The following is a 23,695-nucleotide window of genomic DNA, read 5'->3' on the forward strand; positions in this document are numbered from 1 at the left end:
GATACCATAGCACTTCATTATGTCTGTAATGGTTTGCATAGTTTAAAATAATACTAATTCTTTTTATTTTCAATGTAATTATTGCTACAATTATTCATTTTTATCTCACTGTAGTGAAGCATAAGCAAAACATGGACCACTTTTCCAATGGCATTATTGTTATTGTTGAAGTTGCCATGGTAAAGTTTTGCATTAGCTCACTCTAAACTATTATTATGTACAATCTTGAAATTGATAAGTCAGATGGGAAGTTATAAATTAATCATTTGTTGTAAATTTTGAAGAGAAAATTCTTTGTAGCACCTTTTTGATAGACTTTTTGTAATTTGCAGTAAATTAAAGAAACAAGTTGGTATTTGGCAGTAAACTCATCGGGAGAAACTGGCATGTCCAAAATGTTACACCTCACTTACATGAGACTGATGAAGGCTCATAGACCATTCTTATTTAGTTAATATTCATGTATTAAATGTGATTAAAATCAGACTGTGGGGCCGTGAGTGACCGAGTGGTCTGAAGCGCTCTCCGTTACGGATCACTGCCATCTCACCTCTGTCTGTGTGGGTTCAAGTCTCGGATTCAGCCAATGTGGGTATGTGAGAAGCTTGCCAGTAGCTTCTCATGGGTTGGTGGTTCTTTCCAGGGTTTTCCCGGGTTCTTCCTCAACCATTAATACTGGCCGCCATGTATAACCTATCGTGTGCTGAAAAATGGTGCTAAACCCTACAACAACAACAATAACAAAATCAGACTGTCAATGTACCAGCACTCGCACTGACATGAAAATAAGAGAAGAACACAGAAATAATGTATATAGTGCTGACTTAGCTTTATGTAATGACTGCTACATTTGTAATATATATTCTTAGCTCTTTATGTACAGTAACTATTCATGGCACATGTATTGTTTATATACGATTAATCTTTAACTTCGTGTTTCTTATATTTCATATGAATGTGCTAAATATGTTACCTCTGGTTATGTAACAATCTAAAAGAAACAATGAACAGGAGGAGGAGGCCTGTTATTATTATCACTTATTATTATCAGGTAACCTGGTAAGGTATTGACACCAATGTCAGAGAACACCCCTATTATAAAAAGGTACACACTGATCAATATAAAATTCATTGACATTAGTATCACTTTTCACCATAATCTTGGTAGTTGAGATGCTGTTTTACAGAGTGGTTAGATGAATGAATTTTTAACTTCACCATGATAAGAATATAAACAGCATGCAAAATTGCTGCCAACCATCCTGTTTGATGCCAGCTAATTTCAGTGCAGACTAGTGTAAAAAAATGAGCAGCCAGCCTGTCTTGCCAGCTTTATTGTAGTTATACAGAAAAAAAATGAAACGTCAAAATATGGTTTATTTTATCATCAGTCTTGATTAAAATTAGATCTCCACTGTCCTATGTGAAGAGCTGACATTGACTGGTTAGAGGTCATGTTCTGGTAACTTTCGTATTAGCCATGGGAAATGTAGTCTCAGAAACTTGAAAGTGAATCAGATTGTTAATGGCTGATGTTCCTGTCTACCTGTGCTTACCAGTGTCTTCCTGTATTGTGAAATGTAGGACCATTTAGTTATGGACAGGACCAGTAGCATTTTGAGATAACTGGTTCTATGGGCTTGTTGGAGTTTTCAGCAAGTTTCACACACTGGTACAAACAAGCTAGTATTAGAAAACCAGATCTGCTGTTATTGAACTGTTTGCTATTTCTGACATAATAAATTTCACAAACAAAGTTTGATGTTGACAGTTTGAAGGGAAATGGCTGCCTATAAAGCCACATAAGTTTGTTCTTTATCTTGATGAGCAGTCCTTCATCATGGGATAAGAACACTTCATTGATTTCAGCATATTGGAAGCTAATGTCTTATCCATCATCATAATAGCCAGTAATGTATTGAAAGTGCTGCTGAAACAAATCAACAAATTCATTGTATTTATACTTCCGTGCAGTAACTTGTAAGTGATGAGTAAGTCCCCTATATGACTTGCATTTATCATTTAAGCAAGAATAAGCTAAATTTTCAAGTGTTGCTGAACACATTCTTTGTTCATTTTGATCATGCTTTCTTAGAGAAAATGGTTGTGTTAAATTGCACCTCTTGCCAGTTTGTCCACCACGATTATCACCGACAACCCACCTCCAATTCTACAAAATTTGATTATAAATGGTAGGGAGACTGGAAAGCATCCAGGTCTGAATAGAGCCGTACTGCGTGCTGCCTGTTGTTTTCACTGTCAGCATTACAGCTTCATGATCCACTCATCCTTTTACATACACTTGAAAAGAACAATGTACTAATTAACAAAGTGTGAAAACAATGTAGACTGTAGGAGTCCAAAATTGGCACTTAACTGTATGTAGCTTTTGTTACAGTAATTCTGGGGTGGGATGTGACAGGAAGAGCTTCCTTACATGAAGGGAGTAAAATAATGCCAGTAGGCTTATTGAACCTTGGCAGTTGTCACACTTTAATATGCAATACAGTACAACAAAAGATTTCTATCAGAAGTATGTTTGTAGTCAGATATATGTATACTGGGATATATTGAAAGATATTTTTGTTGTTTCCATGAATTGTTCTATATTTGTTCTTAATTGATCTTTAATATACATTGGGCAAATTTTTAAAATGAATATTTACTTATATTCCTGTTTCAGTAAGCAAGGGTATTCTTATGTTACATGTTTAGGCTCAAATAAACAGTAACAAAAGAAAGAGTGAAAACAACTGTTATGTATATCTGATTTAATAAATATATATATATATATATATATATATATATATATATATATATATATATATATATATATATATATATATATATATATATATATATATATATATATATATATATATTAATTTAATTGTTTGTTTGTCAGTTTTAAATTTTTCTTTTTCTTACATGCTATTGTAATGTAAATTTATTCACTGGAGATGATATTTTTTTTCCAGAAAATTGGTTGACCTGAATCATTCTTTTCATAAACACCAGGTGTTGATCTAAATTCTGACCTTTTGTCAAAATTAGTAAACAAAGTTCTATTTTATTTTAAAATGATTGGTTGCTTCCATAGTCATGATGGGATTTCAAAAGGATTAATTCTTTATTCTCCGGAAATATTTTGAGGAGTGTTCACACAGAAATTTTGGAAAGACATTGCTTACAGATTTAATTTGGATTTCCAACACCGGAGTGCCATTATTTGTATTTCTACAAGGAACTGTAGGTAAGCACAGTACTGACTACAACATACATCATCGTCATCCATCTTGGATTTTCCATCAGGATTCAAACTTGAAATTATTAGAACATTTATTACTAGGACTTTAGCAATTTAATTCGTGGATTATTCTTAGATTATTTTTTGGATTGGATTCTTGAAACTCTTTTTGTGTTACTGTTTATTTGAGCCTAAACATGTAACAACAACAAGCTTTGAAACATTTAACAAATAATTTATTTCCCTGGAAAAACAATGAAAAATGGAAAAATAAGAACTTATGGTTTTAAGAATCAAATCCAAAAATAATCCAAGAATAATTCATGAATTAAACTTTAGAAGTCCTAGTAATGAAATGTTCTAATGAATTCAAGTTCGAGTCCCGACGAAAAATCCAAAATGGAAGGTGATGATGAATACTGTAATCAGCGTGGTACTGTAGTGTTACAGTTCTTTGTTATTCCATAGACAATAATATTCCAATGTTTGAATTCCGAATAAAATTTAAAGAAATGTCTTTGTCCAAGAATTCTGTATGAGCCCTCATATATTTCCAGGAAAAAAAATTAATCTTTTAGAATCCAAATAATTTGAATAAAAATTAAAATATAACTCCAAACCGGTCACAACAAAATGAACACCTTATGTCCCAGTGTTTAGAAGCCCAACTGAGATTATTTCTTTATAGACAAAGGTTATACAGACAAATAATGTGCAACATCTATACCCATAAGATCATATTCCAGAACAGATTAGAAGTTATCTACACGTCTAAGGTCATGTATTTTGGTACAGCCTCTATTTCACTATTATCATTCACACATTAAAAATGAATTAAGAAAAGTTGTTTACTTGATTCTCAATCAAGGCCGTGAACTAGGTCATCAAAAAATACAAAGTTTGGTGTTTACGATTAAACAGTCAGGTCAAACTAATTTCTGGAAAATATCAAATTCCTAGTAAACAAAACTACATTACTTTGACATGTAATGAAATTAAAAATAAAAAGATTTTAAAACTTACAAACAATTAAATTAAATCAAATATAAATTAAATCAAATATACATAATAGTATACTCAATGTATTTACTACTGAATATTCTTTCAACGGTCAGAGAGAATAAGTTGATCAGGGTCAAAAAGAGAAAGTAGCAGGTCAGATTTGAAGGATAGAAAATTCAAAGATACCACATACATATTAAATGTTTCTTTTTGTAATAAAAATATAAGTAAAAAGATACTGTATTAATTTTGGTCACTAAAATATTTGTTGCATTCTGGAGAGCATGATTCCTGTATTGATGATTAAGCCAGTATCATACATTTTTGCTTTGCTTTGTTCACAAAGTACCCATTTTGAATTTACAAAATATACACAAGTTCCAAACCATAGGTAAAATACTGAATTTAGGACATTGATATCTTGAGTCCTGTACTTGCCAGTATCAATCTGTGTCCATCTGTCAAATGAGTCATGCCTCCATCAGTTTTTCTTTTCTTGTTACCTGATCTCATTGAAATAATTGAGTGTGGGAGTCACAGACAATGAGCACTGGACATGCAATCCAAGGGTTCGAATCAGATTTTTGTTTTGTCCTTCAGAAAGGCTAAGTGCTCCCATGTGTCTTTGGCATGATACTGTATATTCAATATGTTAAAGTGCCTTAAAACCAACAGCCACAATAAAAGAAAACTTGATTTTTGTTATATTTATATTGTGTGCTGAACTTTTCTCCATGATTGTAGTTTCTAGTTTAAGCAGATGGTCATTTGTAAACATGTTTAGATAGGTAACTTTAAAATAAAATGCTAATTTATAAACATGCTGACCTTGGAATGTTCTGGAAGCAAACATATGGCCCACATCATGGTCATCATATTGTGTCTTAATTGCTACTAAAGTTCAGGCTGTGGAATTTGTTTTTATTGTGTTCAGATGTTAATTGAGAGAAATTATTATTTAAATCATTCATTGTAATTAATAAATTACTCATTGGCTAAATTTACACTATTCTGGAATTATTGTGAATTTATTCAAAAACATTCTGGATTATGTCATTCTGATACATAAAAACTGTGGGTACATCAGAACATTCAAGATTGAAATTCATTCAGAACACATTACATTTGGTTGATGATAGTGCTTTTAGGATTATTTGAGATTCAATTCTCAATACTTTTAAGTTCCTTTTAAATTTTCACTTTGTTTTCTAGGGATATAAAGTTTTATGAATTATATGGAACTTGTTGGTTTCACTTTCTTTAAGACCATAGGGTCATAGGTTGATCAAGGTAAATGTTATGTTTTATGAAGATGAGTAAATGATAAGAAAGGTTCTTGGGTTCTGGATGCAGTTCCTTGGATGGGATTTAGAGATTTTTGGCAGGGTGGGATGATTGGTAGATAATGTTTTAAAAAAGTGCCAGTTTTTACTATTGCTACCATCTTTGATTCTTTTTTTTATAGGGAGAGAACAGTCATGGTAGTGAGGAGTCCTTGGAGAAGCGCTCTAGCAGCCTGCCTCGGATGAAAAGCTATGATGCTGTTGTTTTTGATGTGCAGCGGGTCTCCCCAGAAGATTTTGCGGTAAGTGAATTATGATTCTGTCGTTGAGATCTCTGACTGTCCACCCAGTATGGTTAGATCAGTATACAGGTAAGCAAGTTTAGATCAGTATTACCAGTAATGTGATAACAGATAACAGGTTTCCTATGCTGTTGGAAATTGGGGTTGGGGGAGAATGGGGGGGAGAGAAAGAAGTTTTATTCATGACCTGGAAAATCTTTTGAAAGTTGGGGAAAACCCTGGAAGTTTCAGCCATTTGATGACAAAAAATATGTAATTGAGTTGTAACAGAACAGATTGAAGGTTAAATGTATTGAGTTCTTACTGGAAATTTTAGAAGTTGCATACTCTTCTGTCAGTTCATATACAATCACTTGGTGTTTGCCCTAAACATATTTATACAGTCAGTCCAAGTGCTCATGTGATTAGATTGGTCAAGTTGACTTGTTACCTCTTAATCCATACCATATCGTTATCTTTATTTTTTATATAAAAGTTTTGAAAACCAGTCCAACATCACAGTTTGTCAGTAGACAAATGTGAAAACTCTACCCTGTCCACAAGAGTGTGTCGCTGCAATACTGTTTTTTCCAGCAAGTACATAGAACAAGCAGTGGACTAAAGCAGGCATTGCTTGTGATGGTGCATACATGTTAATGCACATTCTGTGTTCAGATGCCTGTGTTGGAAAAATGTTATTAGCTATCTTAGAGGCACATGTTATTTATAGAATGTTTTTATTTCAGTATTTATATTGGTAGTGTTTTGATTAAAGTGAATACAGTGGATTAGTAGCCTTCTGGTCTGTGTCACTGTATCTTTAAATGATACGGTAAACAAGTTATATATGTATAAATGAGAACAATCTATTTAATCAAAGCCAGAAAATTCAGCAACTTGTTGATAACATCAGACATGGGATGAAAGATGGTATGTTTATTATCCTGTTTCATTTCTTCCATATATTATGTCATTCATTCAAGGACATGAAACGCTTATTATGTCACTGGTATGCATCATTCTAGCAGGAACAGCTACATCAGTATTTTGAGGTATCCATGTGGTGATTGGGTGATATTTTTTCATTGTGTTCTTGAAAGTAATAAATCTTTTGCATGTTAGATTTAAATAGAAAAAACCATGTAATGGTAGACACAATTAAACTGTCGTGTTTCTAGCATGAACAAAACTATACATTATGCGTATTGTGAGTTTGTCATATGTCTGCGTAAGATGGTTGGGGTGTCTATGCTGTATACCAGTGAATCTACTATTCACGAAGAAAGCACCCATAGTAATAGTGTAGTGTACATGTAACATGTGTTGAGTAGGGTAATATAATTATTCCGGTTCAAAAAAAGTCACAGAACTTGCTTTAACTAAAGGTCTGTTAGCTCTCTAGTATGTGACTGCACGATTATATTTCTAAACTCCTGAATGGATGGTGATATTGAGATGGGGTTTTCACTGAAAGACTCCCATATGGTATCTAGTTGGTCCTGAGTGGTGCTGATTTGATGTCAAATGTAGCCACAACAGCAGCCATCTTAAAAATCCACCTTGAATGGTACGTCCTATTGATATGTGGTTTTTCACAGAAGACTTCTTATGATGTCTGGTTTGTCCTCAGTAAAAAAATAGTTCACTAGGACATAGAATATGGACAGCATATTTAGAAAAGCGTGGGAACCATGTCTATAGTTGATTCTTAATTAAAATGGTGCGGTTCTGACTGCCATTGGTTGCCATTTTGTAAAATGTGTTATTGCTACTTCTCTAGACGTTGTTACGACTCTGCGGTCTTAAACTAAGTCTCAGATAAAAGTAAAACCAACATGTTTAGTAAAATTCAACACAATTTTTTTTCTCTCTAGAATAGAAATTCCAAATTATCCTAAAAGTCCCATCACAAGTCCAAAAGTATAGAGTGTTCTGAATGAATTCCAGTGGTGTTCTGAATGAATTCCAATCTTGAATGTGCTGATTTACCAATAGCCTTGAAAGTATCTGTTATAACTTTCTTGATGTATCACAGTGATTTAATCCAGAATGTCTTTGAATGAATTCTTAATAATTCCCAAATATTGCTTTTGCCCAAAATATCATTGAGCACTTTCTAATTCCAATGAATTATTTAGATAAATATTTCCTCTCAAAGTATAATTGAGCACAAGAAGAATACTGATTTCACTAGACAGTTTTAAAATAGGAATGAATAATTGTGATCTCAACTATCTTATATACATCCCCACTTGAACTATGTTGCAATGACCTTTTCTGAAAAAAAACTCCATAATCTAATGGAAAGTTAAATTGTAAACGAGGTCAGGACTATTTGCTTAAATTTTACCTAGTCAACCTGACAAATATCAGCTAGCCCCTCATTTTTTCCAAGGGAAAAACCAATGTCCTTAACCCAAATCCAAGCAAACATGTTTCCAAACGATCATTATCATAAAATATAATCTAAAATCATGGACAAAATATAGCTAAGCAATATGTTGTTTACATTTGAGCATTACAATCTGCACTTTGGAACAAAAGTTAAACACACTACATAGACATACATAATAATGGATAGCTGTATCGACACAGGATTTTCACAGAAAGTTTTCATGTGATGTAAGTTGAAAAGGGTGCTGATCTGACATCAAATATCGCAGCTATGGCAGCCTAACCTAAAATCTTATTGCTCCTCCTCCTCAATTAATAGTCATATTCACAGGGGTTTTTTTTAAACCTAAAAACTGCTAATGTGGTCAAGTTGGTTCTTTGTGCAAATAGTTCTGATCTCGCATAAAATATGGCTGCCACAATAGCTAATTTATAAGTCTGAAATGTTTTTAGGAATGGTTGCATTACTCAGATAGAATAGTCTTATCTTGAACTACTGGAAGCTCTTTGTAGCCAATAGAGCACCTCCCCATCAAGTAACTTGTCACATAAATGTACTGCTGTGAGCAATTGTAGCAGAAAAATGTTGTGTTTAATGCCATTTTCAGCACATGATAGGCTATACATGGCAGCCAGTATTAATGGTGGAGGAAGAACCCGGGAAAACCCCGGGAAGAACCACCGACCCTCGAGAAGCTACTGGCAAGCTTTCTCACATACCAACATTGGCTGAATCCAAGACTTGAACCCATGCAGGCAGAGGTGAGATGGCAGTGATCCATAACAGAGAGCACTTTAGACCACTCAGTCACTCAGGGCCCCGCAGAAAAATGCATAAACACAACTGACTATTTAATCCTTTGCTACCAGGACTGCTTAGGAGAGTCTGCTGGCAATGTGCAGATTATTCTAAAGAGACAAACAAGCAAATAAAGTTGAATCTGGCTAAAAGTTTCCTAAAATCTGCAGGTTGTGTGATATACTAAAGACAGTTAAGCAGATTTAAGAACATCTCTAACTGCCATTTTAGTGCCAAAGTCACGTAGATCCCCATTATGGCAACTATTCCTTCATATTAACATGCATTTTTCAGAGGTTCATACTGTTCTTTATCCTTTGTGAAAATCCAGTGGAGTGACAATAATGTCATAATGAGAGAAAGAGAAATCATTCTGCCAGGTTTTCATTGTAGAATGGTACATGTTTCATTTTGATGTTTGTCTATGGAGTTAATAGGAAGTACCCTAGATGAGTTAATCCTTTGTCTCTTAAATATCATCAAACCTTTCATACCATAATGGACCACATTAGATGATGCATAGGGTCACATGGCTGGTCAGTACACAAGTCTAAAGTGATGGTCAGTTCATGGTTTTAGCTAGTTTAGCTAGTTTTTTTAGTTACTCCATTAGTTCAGGGTGTTCCCTCATGTTTCAAGACTCCTTTCAAAGACAATTGGACTTTGATTAGCACTGTTTCCTTTATGTTGCACTAAATGTATGGGTGATTACTTTCTACAGCAATTTTTTAGTGTGCAGGTCAGCACTGCTACCATAATGGCAGATGATGTGCTGCCTGCAAAACTTAATACCAACCTACTGTTGCATATGGAGTTTTTTGGAAGAAACTGTGGCCGGACATGCAGAGTTACAGATGAACAAAAGGGTATCGCTCTTGTTGGAAACAATGCATCCTTATCATGATGATGAGATTGAGTATGTTATTGGAGCTCATGTCATGGGGCTGAAAAGCAGTCATTTTAATTAACATGGCTAGTTTCATCCTCTTCACCTTAGGCAACTTCACATGAGATGAATAAAGGGTTTTCTTGTTAGAAACTCACTGCAACCATATCTAGTATTGGTGTGGTTTATGACGTTGAGGCTGAGCTCATGATGCTGCAGAGCAGACATTTCAATTACCAAGCTAGTTTTGCCTTCTTTGACTTGAGCGACTGATCATGACACAAACATGGTCACTTACAGACCAGATAAATAAACATTGCATTACAAATAGTTGGCAGCAACAAGCTGATCTCCAAGAAATAGCAGCAAGTGCTGGCAATCAAGATTAACATTTGCTTAAATTGGCAGCCTCATTAGCCAGGTACTTTCTCTGCTTTCATTATGTAAAAAGCCAACACTATTACATACAAATGTATTCATAGTTGAAAGTCAGCTGTCCATATTTTGCACGTATGACATTGCAGATTTTTCACAACATATTCAGCAGAAATAAATGCATAAAATAAATATCAACCCTAGCCTAGGTCTGCTTTTTAAATACTCAGGAGTCCTTATTAAAAGGATAATGGTAAAATGTGTGCAACTATTTGCCTAAAAGGGCCAAATTGTGTTTTTTATTATTTTAAAGGCCATCCATGACAGCCAGAAGTATATGGTAACTTATCTGGGCATATGGCTACGTAAAAAGTGTAAACGTTGCAAACAGTACAATATAAATTGGTTTAAAAAACACATACAAATGTCATTTTCTGAAAAAGCAGACATTAATACCAAGGAATCAGATTATATAAATGTAATGTTATACAAAATTTGTTACAGTCATTTAGTATTATTTTATATGTGTAATATATTTTCTTTGTTAAGAGTCGACATATGAGGTTGAGAATTACTGAGATATTATTGCTGTCAGGCCAGCTACTGTAGGTAAGATTCTCATCTAGAGACACTGGTATTCAAATTAAATTTTTTATATTTAGTATACTCAAATAAGAGGTAAAAGTCAAACATTTTGCAGAATTTGGAAAAAATAAACTCATTTCATGTGAAATAAATTTGGTGAATATCAGTAAGAATATTGTCTTAATGAAGAGCAAGAAAATTCACTCTTTAGTGTTTCTCAATTTGAAAACGTAATCATTAGGTCAAAAATAGTGTTTCCTATTGCACTGGTTTTAAAATTATGGTAGGGAGGTAAGTTTTTTTCTTCATTATGTTATAACTAGGTCAGTTAGATGCACAAATCAATTTCCGATTTTTGTTTTTAAATTTTTAAACCATGGGGTTGGGGGAGAGGAAAGTGCTAGGGTTGGCAGTGAGAAACAAAGACAGTTGGCTGACATGAAACATTTTTTGGGGTCAAATTTTTATTGAAAACTTCGTGCCAGTTCCTTCTCTCCCAGATTCCACATTTTAACACTTGCCTCTTCATGAACTATTATATTGTTCACAAGAATGGTCAGCAGAATTTTTTTTTGTGAACATTGGCCAGAAACACTTGTCATAACTAAATTTTGAAATGGCAATTTGCTAATTTGTGATTTCAGATAAAAGTATATATTTACAAAACACTAATAATTATACATTATTGTTTTTTAGAGCAAGAATATGACATTTCAACCAGAAATATTAGGTGGTGCTTGGAAGAAGCCATAGAAGGCTTCAGATGTTCTTAGAACATAGACAAAGTCAATTTATTGTTAAAATTTAACCATATATAGAAAGTATGTGAACTGGAAAGAAAATGTCAAGAATTAGCAACAAGTTTTCAAACACCAGTATTACAATTGCCAGATGGTGTATGGGTTTTGAATGCTTCCCGTGAATTTATTTCAACTAATATCATAAAGACGAGTTCATATTTGAATGCTGCACACTCAAATTATTCAGAAAATATTCCATTTTTGTATAATTTATAATTCGGATAAAAATTGATTCCTGTAATTGCTAACAGAAAAACTGTATATGGTGTCACTTGAAAGCCAGATGTTGGCTGTATTATTTTAAACATACCAGTTTGATGACAACAATGAGGCATCCCTTTCCCCCAGCAATAATCATAGTTAGAAGTGAACCTCGTAAACCTCGTAAAACATAAAATTTCATTTCGACCTCAGAAACCTAGAAAAGGATCCTAAATAATTTGGCTAGTTTCCAGACCCATTTTCAGACAGTGACCAGAGACACTATTTCAGGCAGTGACCAGAGACACTATTTCAGGAGGGCTAAAATCACCTTGCAAGCTGCTGCCATCAGTACTGATATTTTATTCAACACAGTACAAGAATGTCATTCATTATAGCTACTTTTTCAGACAAATGCATGGGCAACAACATTAAAAACTTGTCTGGAACAAAGACTCTTATCTTCCTGAAATACTATCAGAAATCCGAAATATTGTCAGAAACCATTGTCAGTTGACATGATATTCAGTAGAAAGTTGCCTCCTGCTACACATTTTAAGGAATTTAAGGAACTGTTTTATATTGAATAGCTAAATGTTGTGTTATGTGTAAATTTCTTAAGGGCTTACATATGTGTTCTGTTTCTTGGCGCTCATAGGTGGAAACCTTAGAGGTAAACAGTTGTGCAAAACATTGCATTTTAGGGATCCTTGTTATACACAAATGTGCGACACTGTTGATGCATTTCTGCAGTCAGAAGATTAGTGCATTTACTGTCTTGTCTGTGTGTGCGTGTGTGTGTCTGTGTGTGTGTGTTTATGATTTGGATTTTTAACATAGCTTTAACAATTTTTCAGTCATACTGCTATGATGTCTGCAGTGAGGAAGTTTATAGTGATGAATAGCACTGGGGCATCATGCCACAAACATGTAGCATGATGTCCTACCCAGTCACGTTATCCTAACATCAGGCCAACCAGTCTTACTAACCTTTTAATGCTGAGTGCCTAGCGAGGCAGCTGTTAGTACTATTTTTATAAGTCTTAGGGATCTTTGGTATGACTCAGCCACTGTTTGAACCCATGACCTCCTGCATCCAAGGTGGACACTCTAACCACTGGGCCACCAGTGTGGTCTGGTATCTCTGAACTTCCCGATAGTCCAGACAGTGTGTCAGACATGGGAAGATATGGAAACTAAAAAAGAAATATAATGATGAGACTCCCCCCACCACCAGGTCTGGCTCAATCACGTCATACTACTTAAAGATATACATAACATTGCATTATAAACTCAAAGGGCATCCCTTTTAAGTTGACATGTAAATAAAATACACATGGCATAATTGTTAAGTTGATATGTAAATAAAACTGCCGAACATCCCTTTTAAGCTGATATGTAAATAAAATCCACAAACAGAGGTTACCCCATTTAAGTTGATATGTAAATAAAACCCATAAGACAACTCTTTTAGGCTATGTTAATAAAACCCATTGATAATGAGTTTGGATATGAAGAATTCATACATTTTACTTCAAACATGTAATAAAGACTATAAGTTTCATGTATGAAGAAATATTCAATAAAGCACATGCAAGGAAATGGAAACACTCAAAGGTTCACTTGAAGTGTTCACTCACCAACTTGGAAATTCAACCTAAACTTCTGAATGAGTACATATGCCACATGCCAAACTGCCTGTATTGGTACTTTTTTGTGATTTCTCTTTTTCTTGGCCAGTGTTGCTTTGCCGATTATTCTCAAGTTTCATTTTGAGAGGATTGCCAATAGAGAATTAAGATGCAAAGTGGAGCTTTATTTGCTCAGCTTCATAAGTAGTTGGGTCAGGTTGAGTCAGAATGCAGGATTTTGGTTCAGGTTATTAAAAAGATTTGTTTTTTTAAAATTAAAATTTAATTTAATGACTTTTTTCATAGCTTTTAGAGAGCATTCATACTGCAGATCAGACTTTTCTATTTAGTGTGCTGAATGGTGCATGTAGTGCCTCACTAAGCAGTATTGCATTTGAAAGGCTGTTGCCAACATATACTGAAGACATTGTTTAATTTTAGTTCATTAGTCAATCACGCATCCACATTGTATTCAATATATGTCATCTCAGAGGTCCCTTAGTGGTGTGTGATATTTATCATTCAGTATTGTATGTATTTTGCAGAGTCAGATCACATTGATGGACCTGCCAGTGTTTAAATCAGTTCAGCCAGATGTAAGTACCTACTGCATATATTCAGTACACACACTCATTATGCCTGACCATATAGTTTCCATGTTTTTCATGTAGATTCCAGGTCTTTCCATGGAAAATGTCTGGGGTAATGGGACAACCTTACAGTCTCTTTTCCATGAAATATCTATAGAAGTTTGAGGCTGGAAAATGCCATTAAGGTTCATAGAACATGCTGGATATTTCCATCATTTTCTGAATTATTCATGGACAGACTGGATTTTTCACTGTAAGCCAGAAAGCTGGAAATGAGTTGTAATTTGTGCATGCTCATGTTATGTATATAAAAAGATGTACAGACATTCTGCCAATGTTTATATGAATTTCCTGTATCAGGTTCACTTATATTATCATGCTTGTTGTAGCCTTGATTTGGTGTTAATAACTGACTGAATTATGATCATTCTGATAAATTCTTGCACTTTTTGTTCCATGAATTTAGTCTTTAATCACTTATAAGAATTCATAGACATACATTAATTAAAGATTAGAATGTCATCCATTGTTACCTGAGTTACTTGTGCAACTTTTTCTGCTTTTGGGAAGTGCGATATTGCAGTGGCATGAACAATTTTTAATGGTTTGGGTTACAATTTTTATTATGTCACCTGGCCATAAGGCCAAGTGAGCTTATGGTAAGGGATCAGGGGATGATTAATCATGCCAGCAGATTATGAGATGAGAGGAAATGCCTCCACATTCCATTAGGCAGTACCTTCTTTAAGCTTATGGTATCACTCTGCATCCATCCAACACTTGTTTGTTACCATTCTTGAATCTGTATTTGTGATCTAATTTCAAGCAAGCCACTTGGGCCTCTTGTTTAGAGAAAAAACTTGAGTAGTCAACACTAAACATTGATACATTGTGTATTTCTCAATCAAGATAAAAGCACTTCTTGCTCTGCCTTCCATATTGCACACTACAGTTTTGAAGGGTAAGGCCCAGGGTTGCATCAAATGTTAGTGTTAAGATTTTTCAGAAAACAGTTGATGTCAATTAAAACAAGATATCTGGAGACTGAAAATTGCCAGGTTTGGCAAGTAGTGTTCTGAGCTGCAGCTCAAAGTCGCTGCTGAGCACTAGCGTAACGTTTTCTTTGTTTGTTGAATTGATGACAAAATTAATCTGTTTTCCAATGGAAAAATGAACTAAGCAGAAATATATGATTATTGCATTCAGTTAATTATTTATGAGCTCAAGAAGGAGAACTGATTGAGAGGAAGGGTAAATAATCAAATAAAATGTGAGTAGATAATGGGCAAAGACAACATTAAATAAGTGCAAGATTAGGAATTAAATATTTTCATGGTGCAATCCTTAAATGGTAAATCTAATAATTAAACATTTCATTGCTTCAGTGGAGTTAAATTTGGTAAGTACTTAACAAATTCTAGGGCCTGTCTAGACAAAGTATCAGTCTAGAGCATATGTATCGAATAAGACCATGGAACAGCATGGAACAATTCTTAATTATTCATGTACCCGTGTAACACTGTGGAGAAATCATGTTACACAAGGCTTAAGTGTGGCATTTGCATTCTTGCAAAATGAAAATTGATTGTTAAAATTGCAATTTAAAATTTAAAGCTTTTGCTTCTTTTTGAGTTTTTCAGTGATTATTGTAAATTATTAAGAGAACTTGTATTTCAGTACAAAAAAGCTGTTTATTTCCATAACAGAGTGAAACATAGGTAGAAAATTCAGAACTGGTTTCTGGCCAGAGGTCCAATTCACAAACTGTAACCTAACCATCTCCATTTGCTATGATTCATAAGATTTTGGCTTGGGTTCTATTAAAAACCCAGGGGATACTCGTGTGGGACATGTGGTCTCTGGAAGAATTTTCCCTTCATATCATCATTCCGGATAGGTGAGCTGTATTTCTAGCACCTCAAGGATGCATCAGCCACATGAGATATTACCTCAGATGACTTGGGTTACTCATGTCCCATTTTTCTGATTGGAGGGCTGACATTTTCTTTGTTGTACAGCTTCCAGGTTGAGTATTAAGAGTCCACCTCATTCTGGGCTAGAGAAATATTCTGCTGGTCAGCCTTTGAGACAGGGATGAGCAGTCCTCGCAGAATGGTCCCTACACCAGCTGGTAGCACTTCTTTATCTGTGGGGAAAGCCAATGGTACACTTGTTCGTGATGCGGTTGAACAAGCTGTCTTTATGTTTCTCCAGTGCTTGACCAGAGGTCATTTATGGTGGATGCCTTCAGTTTCAGTTGGAATCTGCTGTGTGCCAGCTGTAGGATAATCCCTCAGGTTCTTCATATAGACTTCCAAGTCATGACTTGTCATGATGGCTCACCTGTGACCAGTGTGTGAAACTTGCCAAACAATCTGACAAGCCAACACAGCTAGTAACCAGATAATAATACACTTACTGTCCATAACTAGCTGGTTTTACATTTCATCATACAAGAGGACAAAATGTATACGGTGACTCAATGGTAAATTCAGATAGACATAAATATCAGCACTTATATGTCAGATTGTTAAGTTATTTATATAATGACAAATGTTAAATTTATTAAATTTTATAAAATTCAGTTTAACATGGCCACTGCTTATTGACCAGGCCCCGTTTCACAAAACAATGTATGTCCAAGATTTTCTTAAGTTTTTATGTACAATATTTGTATGTGAGTATTTTTTTTCCTGTTTCCCTTAAAATTGTACATAACTTTACGGCAAGTACCAAGCAGCCATAAATGGCAAGTTTTTTCTAAGTATGTATGTGGAAAGTGATAGTCACAGTGAGAGGGTTGTTATGAGATGTGCTTGCCCTGACATTGCAGTGTATACTATATGCTTGCCCTTCATTATTTTAAATTATATTTATAAATGTTCTCTGAAAAAAAAATAAGTGCGCAAACAATAATATGTTTATGATACATTTTACTTTGTTGATTATTCCGGAAAATATAATCCAGCGATACATTAATTCATCAATTTATTTAAATTCCTTGAAAAACTGCGGCAGAAAAATTACACTTTGATATATGGTATGTCAATGTCAGGAATTGCAGATATACAAAGAGGTATTCCATCCAGTGTGATATAGAATCATGCAACTCTAGAGAGCATCCCATTTCTCACATACCCACATTGGCCGAGCTTGAGACTCGAGCCCATACGGACAAAGGTGAGATGGCAGTGGTTGGACCAATTGGCCACCCAGAGCTCCACTGTCTTTTAATAAATCAAATGAAAAAATATTGAATAGTCCTTACAGTAAGCGATGATCATCATCAGCAGCAACATCTTCATTTTCACCAAATTGCACAATGCTCTACAAATTCTCCATCTTCATAACTGTCTCATCTCAAATTTTCTATCTGCTAAGACAATTATTACAGCAATTTTGCCAGATGCATTTTTCAGGCTAGAATTTTCTATAATTAATGCCGTATGTAATGCATTGATCTTATCTGTCATTTCCATCAAGGTGGACTCAACTGAATTCTTGGAGGAACTGGTGTTGATTGTCCCTCCACCTCCATTGAGGTTCCGAGCTCCTTCCCATTTGCCTGACAGGTGTTGAAGGAGAAGGAAGTCAATATGGCTGTGAATAAACTTTTCTGCCTCCTTCATAAAGAATTGTTCCAAAGTTTACTGGTGCTGAGGACAAGAAGATTCTATCCACTCTGTAGAGGCTTTCTGGGGCAGCATCTTGTCCAGATCTTCTGTTGCTCCTGCACTCTGCTTTGGTCTAGAAGCTTATACCTATTAAGGTTTTCCAAAGACAAGAGTTGACCAGGCAGCAGAAAGGGTGGTTTGTCCCCTCTTTTATGCTTTGGCCACTTGTGTCTGCCTCAAGCTATTGAGTCTGTTTGACAGTTTGGTTCCTAAAGCCCCACCTGGACTCTCAGGCATGACAAAGGGGAATATCAGCTGGGACCTGTGATATCCTTCCAGTTAAAATCTTCAAGGCCTTGGAGCTTACTATTGTAATAATAGCTTCACATGCATCTCTTTATGGTGGCAGGGCCCCCGAATAGTCTAAAGTGCTCACCTTTCCAGATCATTGCCATTTCACCTCTGTCTCTGTGGGTTCGAGTCTCAGGCTTGTCTAATGTGGGTACTTAAGAAAGCTTGCCAGAAGCTTCTTGTGGGTCACTGATTCTTCCTGGGGTTTTCCCAGGTTCTTCCTCCACCAGTTATCCTGGCTGCTATTTTTAGCCTATCTTTTGTCTGGAAATGGCGTTAAACCCCATAGCACAAACTTTGTGGTGGCCTCCTTCAGTCTCTTAAAATTGGATTCATTGTCTCAGTGGTACTTCATCATTTGCTAGGGAGGCTGCAGTGAAGATTTAGCATTATGTGCTTTCCATGTGTTGCTTTCTGCAGAGCTTAACTCTGCAGGGATGAAGCCTTAGAGGCATCGGACCACAGCAGTAATCTTTTCAAATATGTGCCTCTTGGAGATGAAGACACTCTCTGGAGACCTTTTCTCTTCCATGGAGGACAACATATATCCCTGGCAGCAGCTCTAGGCCCTTTGAAACAGGCCAAGATGCAAGGAAAAGCAATCTTCTTGCCTTAGAAAAGGGTTGTTTATGCTTAAATTGTAATCATGATTCGGTTTCTCTTCCTTGCCAGCCTGGGTTTATGGCTAAGACTCAGAAAGTTTTAGTAGCTCCACTTCCTATTGAGATCCCCAGTCGCAGTTGTATCTGTGCTGATTTATTGTTGTTGATGTTGTTGTGGGGTTTTAACGCCATTTTTCAGCACACAATAGGCTATGCATGGCGGCCAGTACTAATGGTGGAGGAAGAACCCAGGAAAACCCTGGGAAGAACCACCAACCCACGAGAAGCTGCTGGCAAGCTTTCTCACATACCCACATTGGTCAAATCCTAGACTCGAACCCACGCAGACAGAGGTGAGATGGCAGTGATCCACAATGGAGAGCGCTTTAGACCACTCAGCCACTCGGATCCCCTGTATCTTTTCTGAAGATGATCAAGACTCTTTTGCCAAGTTAGAGCCATAAGTTGTTATTTGGCTTCTTCTAAAGGGAAAAGGAAGGGTCAGAAGCATCTCTTTCTGCCTTATAAGGGTTTCTCTGATATTTTGGTGGCCACTACTTAGCGTGGATTGTGCTCACTATCAGTAGAGCTTGTCAGTCCATTTACTGAGTGGGAATCTGTTTCATGAGAAATAAAGATTTTAGGACTATTACTTCATCCTGGTCCTGTTTGAATTACACCTCTTTGAATGACATAATAGCCACCTTGTGGAGGTCTCACTATTGCTTCTCTTTCTACCTTGGATCTTTGGTACATCTGACTGACATTTTTTTCCACTTGTCCCATTACTGATGGCACAACATATGGCCTAACCTTCTTTGTGAGAGTTCATGCCCTTATTGACTTAAAGCTCAATGCATTATATGAAATATCAATGTGAAAGCAACTACTTTTGCAGTTTTCTTTTGATTGCTGTGCTCAACATCAGAAGATGTGCATTTTGGCCAATCATTGTAAGCACACTTTTGTTAGAAACGATATCAGTGGGGTATTTGAATCCCTTCTTGAAATGTAAGAATTTTCTTCTTTAAAAAATATGCATATTATACAATAGCAGAGATGCTGTTGTCAACATTATCTTATATCTTGGGTTCTTCATTACTGTATTGTATGTTACTGTGTATAATCTTTGAAAAGCTCTCACACTGATATATAGTCCGAGATTCCTCAGACCCTTGTCACCCCATTTTTGATATTTGGATATTTATGTTGGGGTGTAGGATCAGAGTCCATCAGAGTCCATTCCCTATCGAAAAGTTGGAATTTGCCAACACCATTTGGTGTCGGCATGGGCTAGCCGCTTATTAGCGACCTTTCATTGAGATATACCTGCATAAAATCGATAGGAATATGATTTTTTTTCTCAAACATCGTGGGCATAGCATTCAATCATGTATTTAATCCGGTGAGAGGCAATCCACATCATTGCTGAAATTTGACCTGGATCTGGCCATTTGCATCCCAAGTCACATGACTTTACAAATCTTGCTACCAGCATGTCAATGACATCGAGATCATATAGTCATGTAATATCAAAATAAACAAATTTCCAAAGTACATAGAATTTGGACCTATTATATAGAAGTCATTTAATGTTTGTAAATAAATATAATGCACACTTAATTCTCAACATATTTATTTTGAGAACAATGACCAGAAACCTGTTCGTATCGCAGCAGGTTGGAGAAAACCATTTTCATGAATTACCGAGCATGTGTCAGCGACGCTTGTTTTTTTTGTGTGTCATGTGACAACCACATTGAAATGTGCTGTCTGCATAGTGAATCTAGTTTTCTTCAAATTGCTGGAACATTTAGAGATTTTTGGTTGTTTTCACAATAAATATTTTGAGAAGTTTGTTTTTTCATTTTTCTATAAAAATTATGTGACTGTCAGTTATATGTTTGATTTGTTTTCCTACAGCAACACTAGAAATTGTTTATTGTTGATATCACATGACTGTATGACCTCTGATGTCATTGACGTGTAGGTTACGAGAGTTGTATAGTCACATTACATGGAATGCAGATGACCAGATCCAGGTAAAATTTCAGCAACGATGTACTTTTGTCTCGTCTGTCAGTGGATTGAAAATAGGATGAATGCTATAATCGCAATTTCTGAAAAAATAAATCATATTTCTATTGATTTCATGCAGGTAATCAAATGGTGTAGGCAAAATCCAACTTTTCGATAGTGAATGGACTCTACACCCCAACATAAAATGTCCAAATATAAAAAATTGGGTTTCAAGGGTCAGAGGAAATTTGGAATAACTGATATGTTTGTAAAGTCAGTAACCAGATGGCGGCTGATTAATGCTATTTCATCCTGTTCATTTAGGATGGTTACTGGATCAAAAAATTACATTGAACCATTCATGAAAAGTCACATCCTTTTCTTCAACAATATTCTTCCTCAGCTTAAGGACTACAAAAGTTGGCAGTTCAGGTGTAATAATATATCTTGTGATTTTGCTCAAATATACTTCAAATGTGATCTTGACTTTGCCTGAACTTTACTTTGTGACTTCACAACATCGCTCATTTTTCATCTAATTCATCATTATTTGAAGTAGATATTATCTTATGTCAGTAATTAATTATAAAGGTGTTATTAATTGGTTAAGCATGTTGCAATCAAGGATGTTAACAATTTACTAACATGTTACATATTCAGTTTCATTTTAATATATATGATTAAGCTACAGTAAGAATATGGTGAAGCTTATGGCTTTATTAAGTCAAGTATAAGTGTATAAAATAGATAAAAAATAGTTCTTTTGGGAAACAGTTTTCTTAAGTTACTTTTGAGATACTTAAAGCAGCAGTTGTATTATTTTTCCCTTCACAGGAACTCACTTCCTGCGCCTGGACAACAAAAGAAAAACTTATAAAAGCACCCAATGTTGTTGCATTCACCCGGAGATTTAATCATGTAAGTTGATGATGATATAGTTATGTCCTTTCATTAGGACAAAGGTCTCAGAGTTATAACTTTCTGCATGACTTGGACATGGGCAGAGGATAGCGGTAACAGCTTTGTGGTCTGCTTTCAGCTGATCTCAGACATGGCAGATGGAGACTTTAAAGATCACAAGTGTGTGGACCAGAGCAAATTTATTGTTTCATGAATTAAATACAGATTATCTGTTTTGTAAACTGATATTGATGCTTTTATCCAGTGTTTTTGATAGCAGAGGGATATTTGGTCTCATCCGACCAATATAGTTTAGCATGATCTGATGGTTTCCTGCTGTCAAACAAGACCCAATACACACACCCAGATCTAATTACTGTATTGATGTTCTGCTGTCAAACAAGACCCAATACACACACCCAGATCTAGTTACTGTATTGATGTTCTCCTGTTGTCAAACAAGACCCAATACACACACCCAGATCTGGTTACTGTATTGATGTTCTCCTGCTGTCAAGCAAGACCCAATACATGCACCCAAATCAAGTTACTGTATTGATGACATATTTGTTATATACCTTAAGTAGTCATTTCATAATGAAAAGAAACATTTTTAGTTCCTCTCCATGTAGAGGTGAGTTATTGTACAAGCCCCAGCATGAGTGTTGGCACAAGAAAAAGCACAAAAAATGCCTGTCTGCCCTCTTTGAATGTCAACCATTCTTTCTTCCTAGGTCCTTGGCAACAGTTTGGAGTGGGTTTAAAGGCAGATACTTCCTGGGGAGGTTACTGAAGGGGACTTACTGTGTACATTGTTTGTCAAGCTCAGTTGATGCTAAAATAATCAGACTTAATAATTGTATGCAGCTCTTATTAGTATCACATCCTTACTACAAAGAAAGACACTTAGTGAAAGGATGCATCTTGATAAGTACTACACCCTCATCTTTAAAGTGGCTCATTTGTCCCACTTTTCACTAACTTGGGCTATGTTTTTGCATCACCAACTTGCAACATATGACCTATATTTGATCTTATACTGTCTATGGTTAAGTTTTTGCATGTTGTCCATGGGCACGTCTTTGTATACACTACATCCTTTTTGGGGCACTGGGTGGCTGAGTGGTCTTGGGCACTCACTGTTACAGGTCACTGAATCAAACCTCTATTCTTGTGATTTCGAGTCTCAGGTGCTTGTGAAAGCTTGCCAATAGCTTCCTATGGGTTGGTGGTTCTTCCAGATTCTTCCTCCACCAAATAAACTGGCAGTTATCATGTGCTGAAAAATGGTGTTAAACCCATAACAACGTACCAAACAAACTTTTTGCAAAAATAGGTCTCTGACCTGTATTTCATGCTAAAGTTACATTGTTACAATTTTGTGTTAAATGTTCATTTATTGGGTGTTGTTTATTTTCCAAAGAAATTTGATAATTGGATGCATCTCTGTTGCTACCACACCCAGAAAACCAAAGACAATCACAGTGACCTACATTTTATTATTAGCATGGGTAAAATGTTTGTGTTTATGATCACACTCATTCATACATGCTAGACCTATGTAAATCCTAGCCAACTCTGAAGTCCCTTTCTAACCAATGCAATTAAAAGTAGACTTTTCATATTAATGACTGTACCTTATATTAGCTATGCTAAAAGTATTTTGAAAAAAGCATTTCCAGATATAATTTTTTTGATTTTATAGGGTCTCATTATTACATACTTATATTTTTTCTACATAAAGCCTTACACCAGGACCTGACCAAAAGTTGAAATCTAAAAATTGGATGTAGTAAAAATTTCTGACATTTGAAGATGAGCAGTTTTACCATCAACAAAAGGGGATTTGCAAACATTTAAAAATCTGAATGTTTTTTTATAATACCTTAAAATAATAAATGTTGTGGTATTCATACATTTCTTTAAGTTAATTGAAAAGGCTGTAATCTATGCTTTGTACATAGGTTTATTGCTGTTTATGATTGTAACAAATACTGAAACTGAGTATATAAGTGACAAAAGGAAGAAATGGTCTTACTCTTGGAAATCATTTTCACCCAGTAGAGCGACAGTCCCTTCAGAGGACTCTTGTTACATTATGCAGTCAAACCTGTTAATAAAAGCCAGTCTGTTGT

At 35.4% G+C, this 23,695-nt stretch overlaps 1 protein-coding gene across 7 annotated transcripts in view; it reads left to right on the top strand.

Annotated features, from left to right (window-relative positions):
- The window catches only part of LOC149778438 (ras-specific guanine nucleotide-releasing factor RalGPS1-like), a 137,918-nt gene that overhangs the window by 44,005 nt on the left and 70,218 nt on the right, over nt 1–23,695 (top strand). For all 7 annotated transcript variants that reach the window (XR_016415498.1, XM_089939267.1, XM_089939268.1 and 4 more), the window contains 3 exons: nt 5,715–5,834; nt 14,030–14,080; nt 21,495–21,578. Coding sequence is in view for 6 of the 7 variants with exons in the window: in XM_089939267.1 (XP_089795393.1) it covers nt 5,715–5,834; nt 14,030–14,080; nt 21,495–21,578 (255 nt within the window). In the remaining variant the exon portion in view is untranslated. The remainder of the gene's footprint in view (nt 1–5,714; nt 5,835–14,029; nt 14,081–21,494; nt 21,579–23,695) is intronic.

Source organism: Sinohyriopsis cumingii, chromosome 17 (genome assembly GCF_028554795.1).
Source record: "Sinohyriopsis cumingii isolate HCF-2022 chromosome 17, ASM2855479v2, whole genome shotgun sequence".
In the NCBI taxonomy this organism is placed as follows: domain Eukaryota; kingdom Metazoa; phylum Mollusca; class Bivalvia; order Unionida; family Unionidae; genus Sinohyriopsis; species Sinohyriopsis cumingii.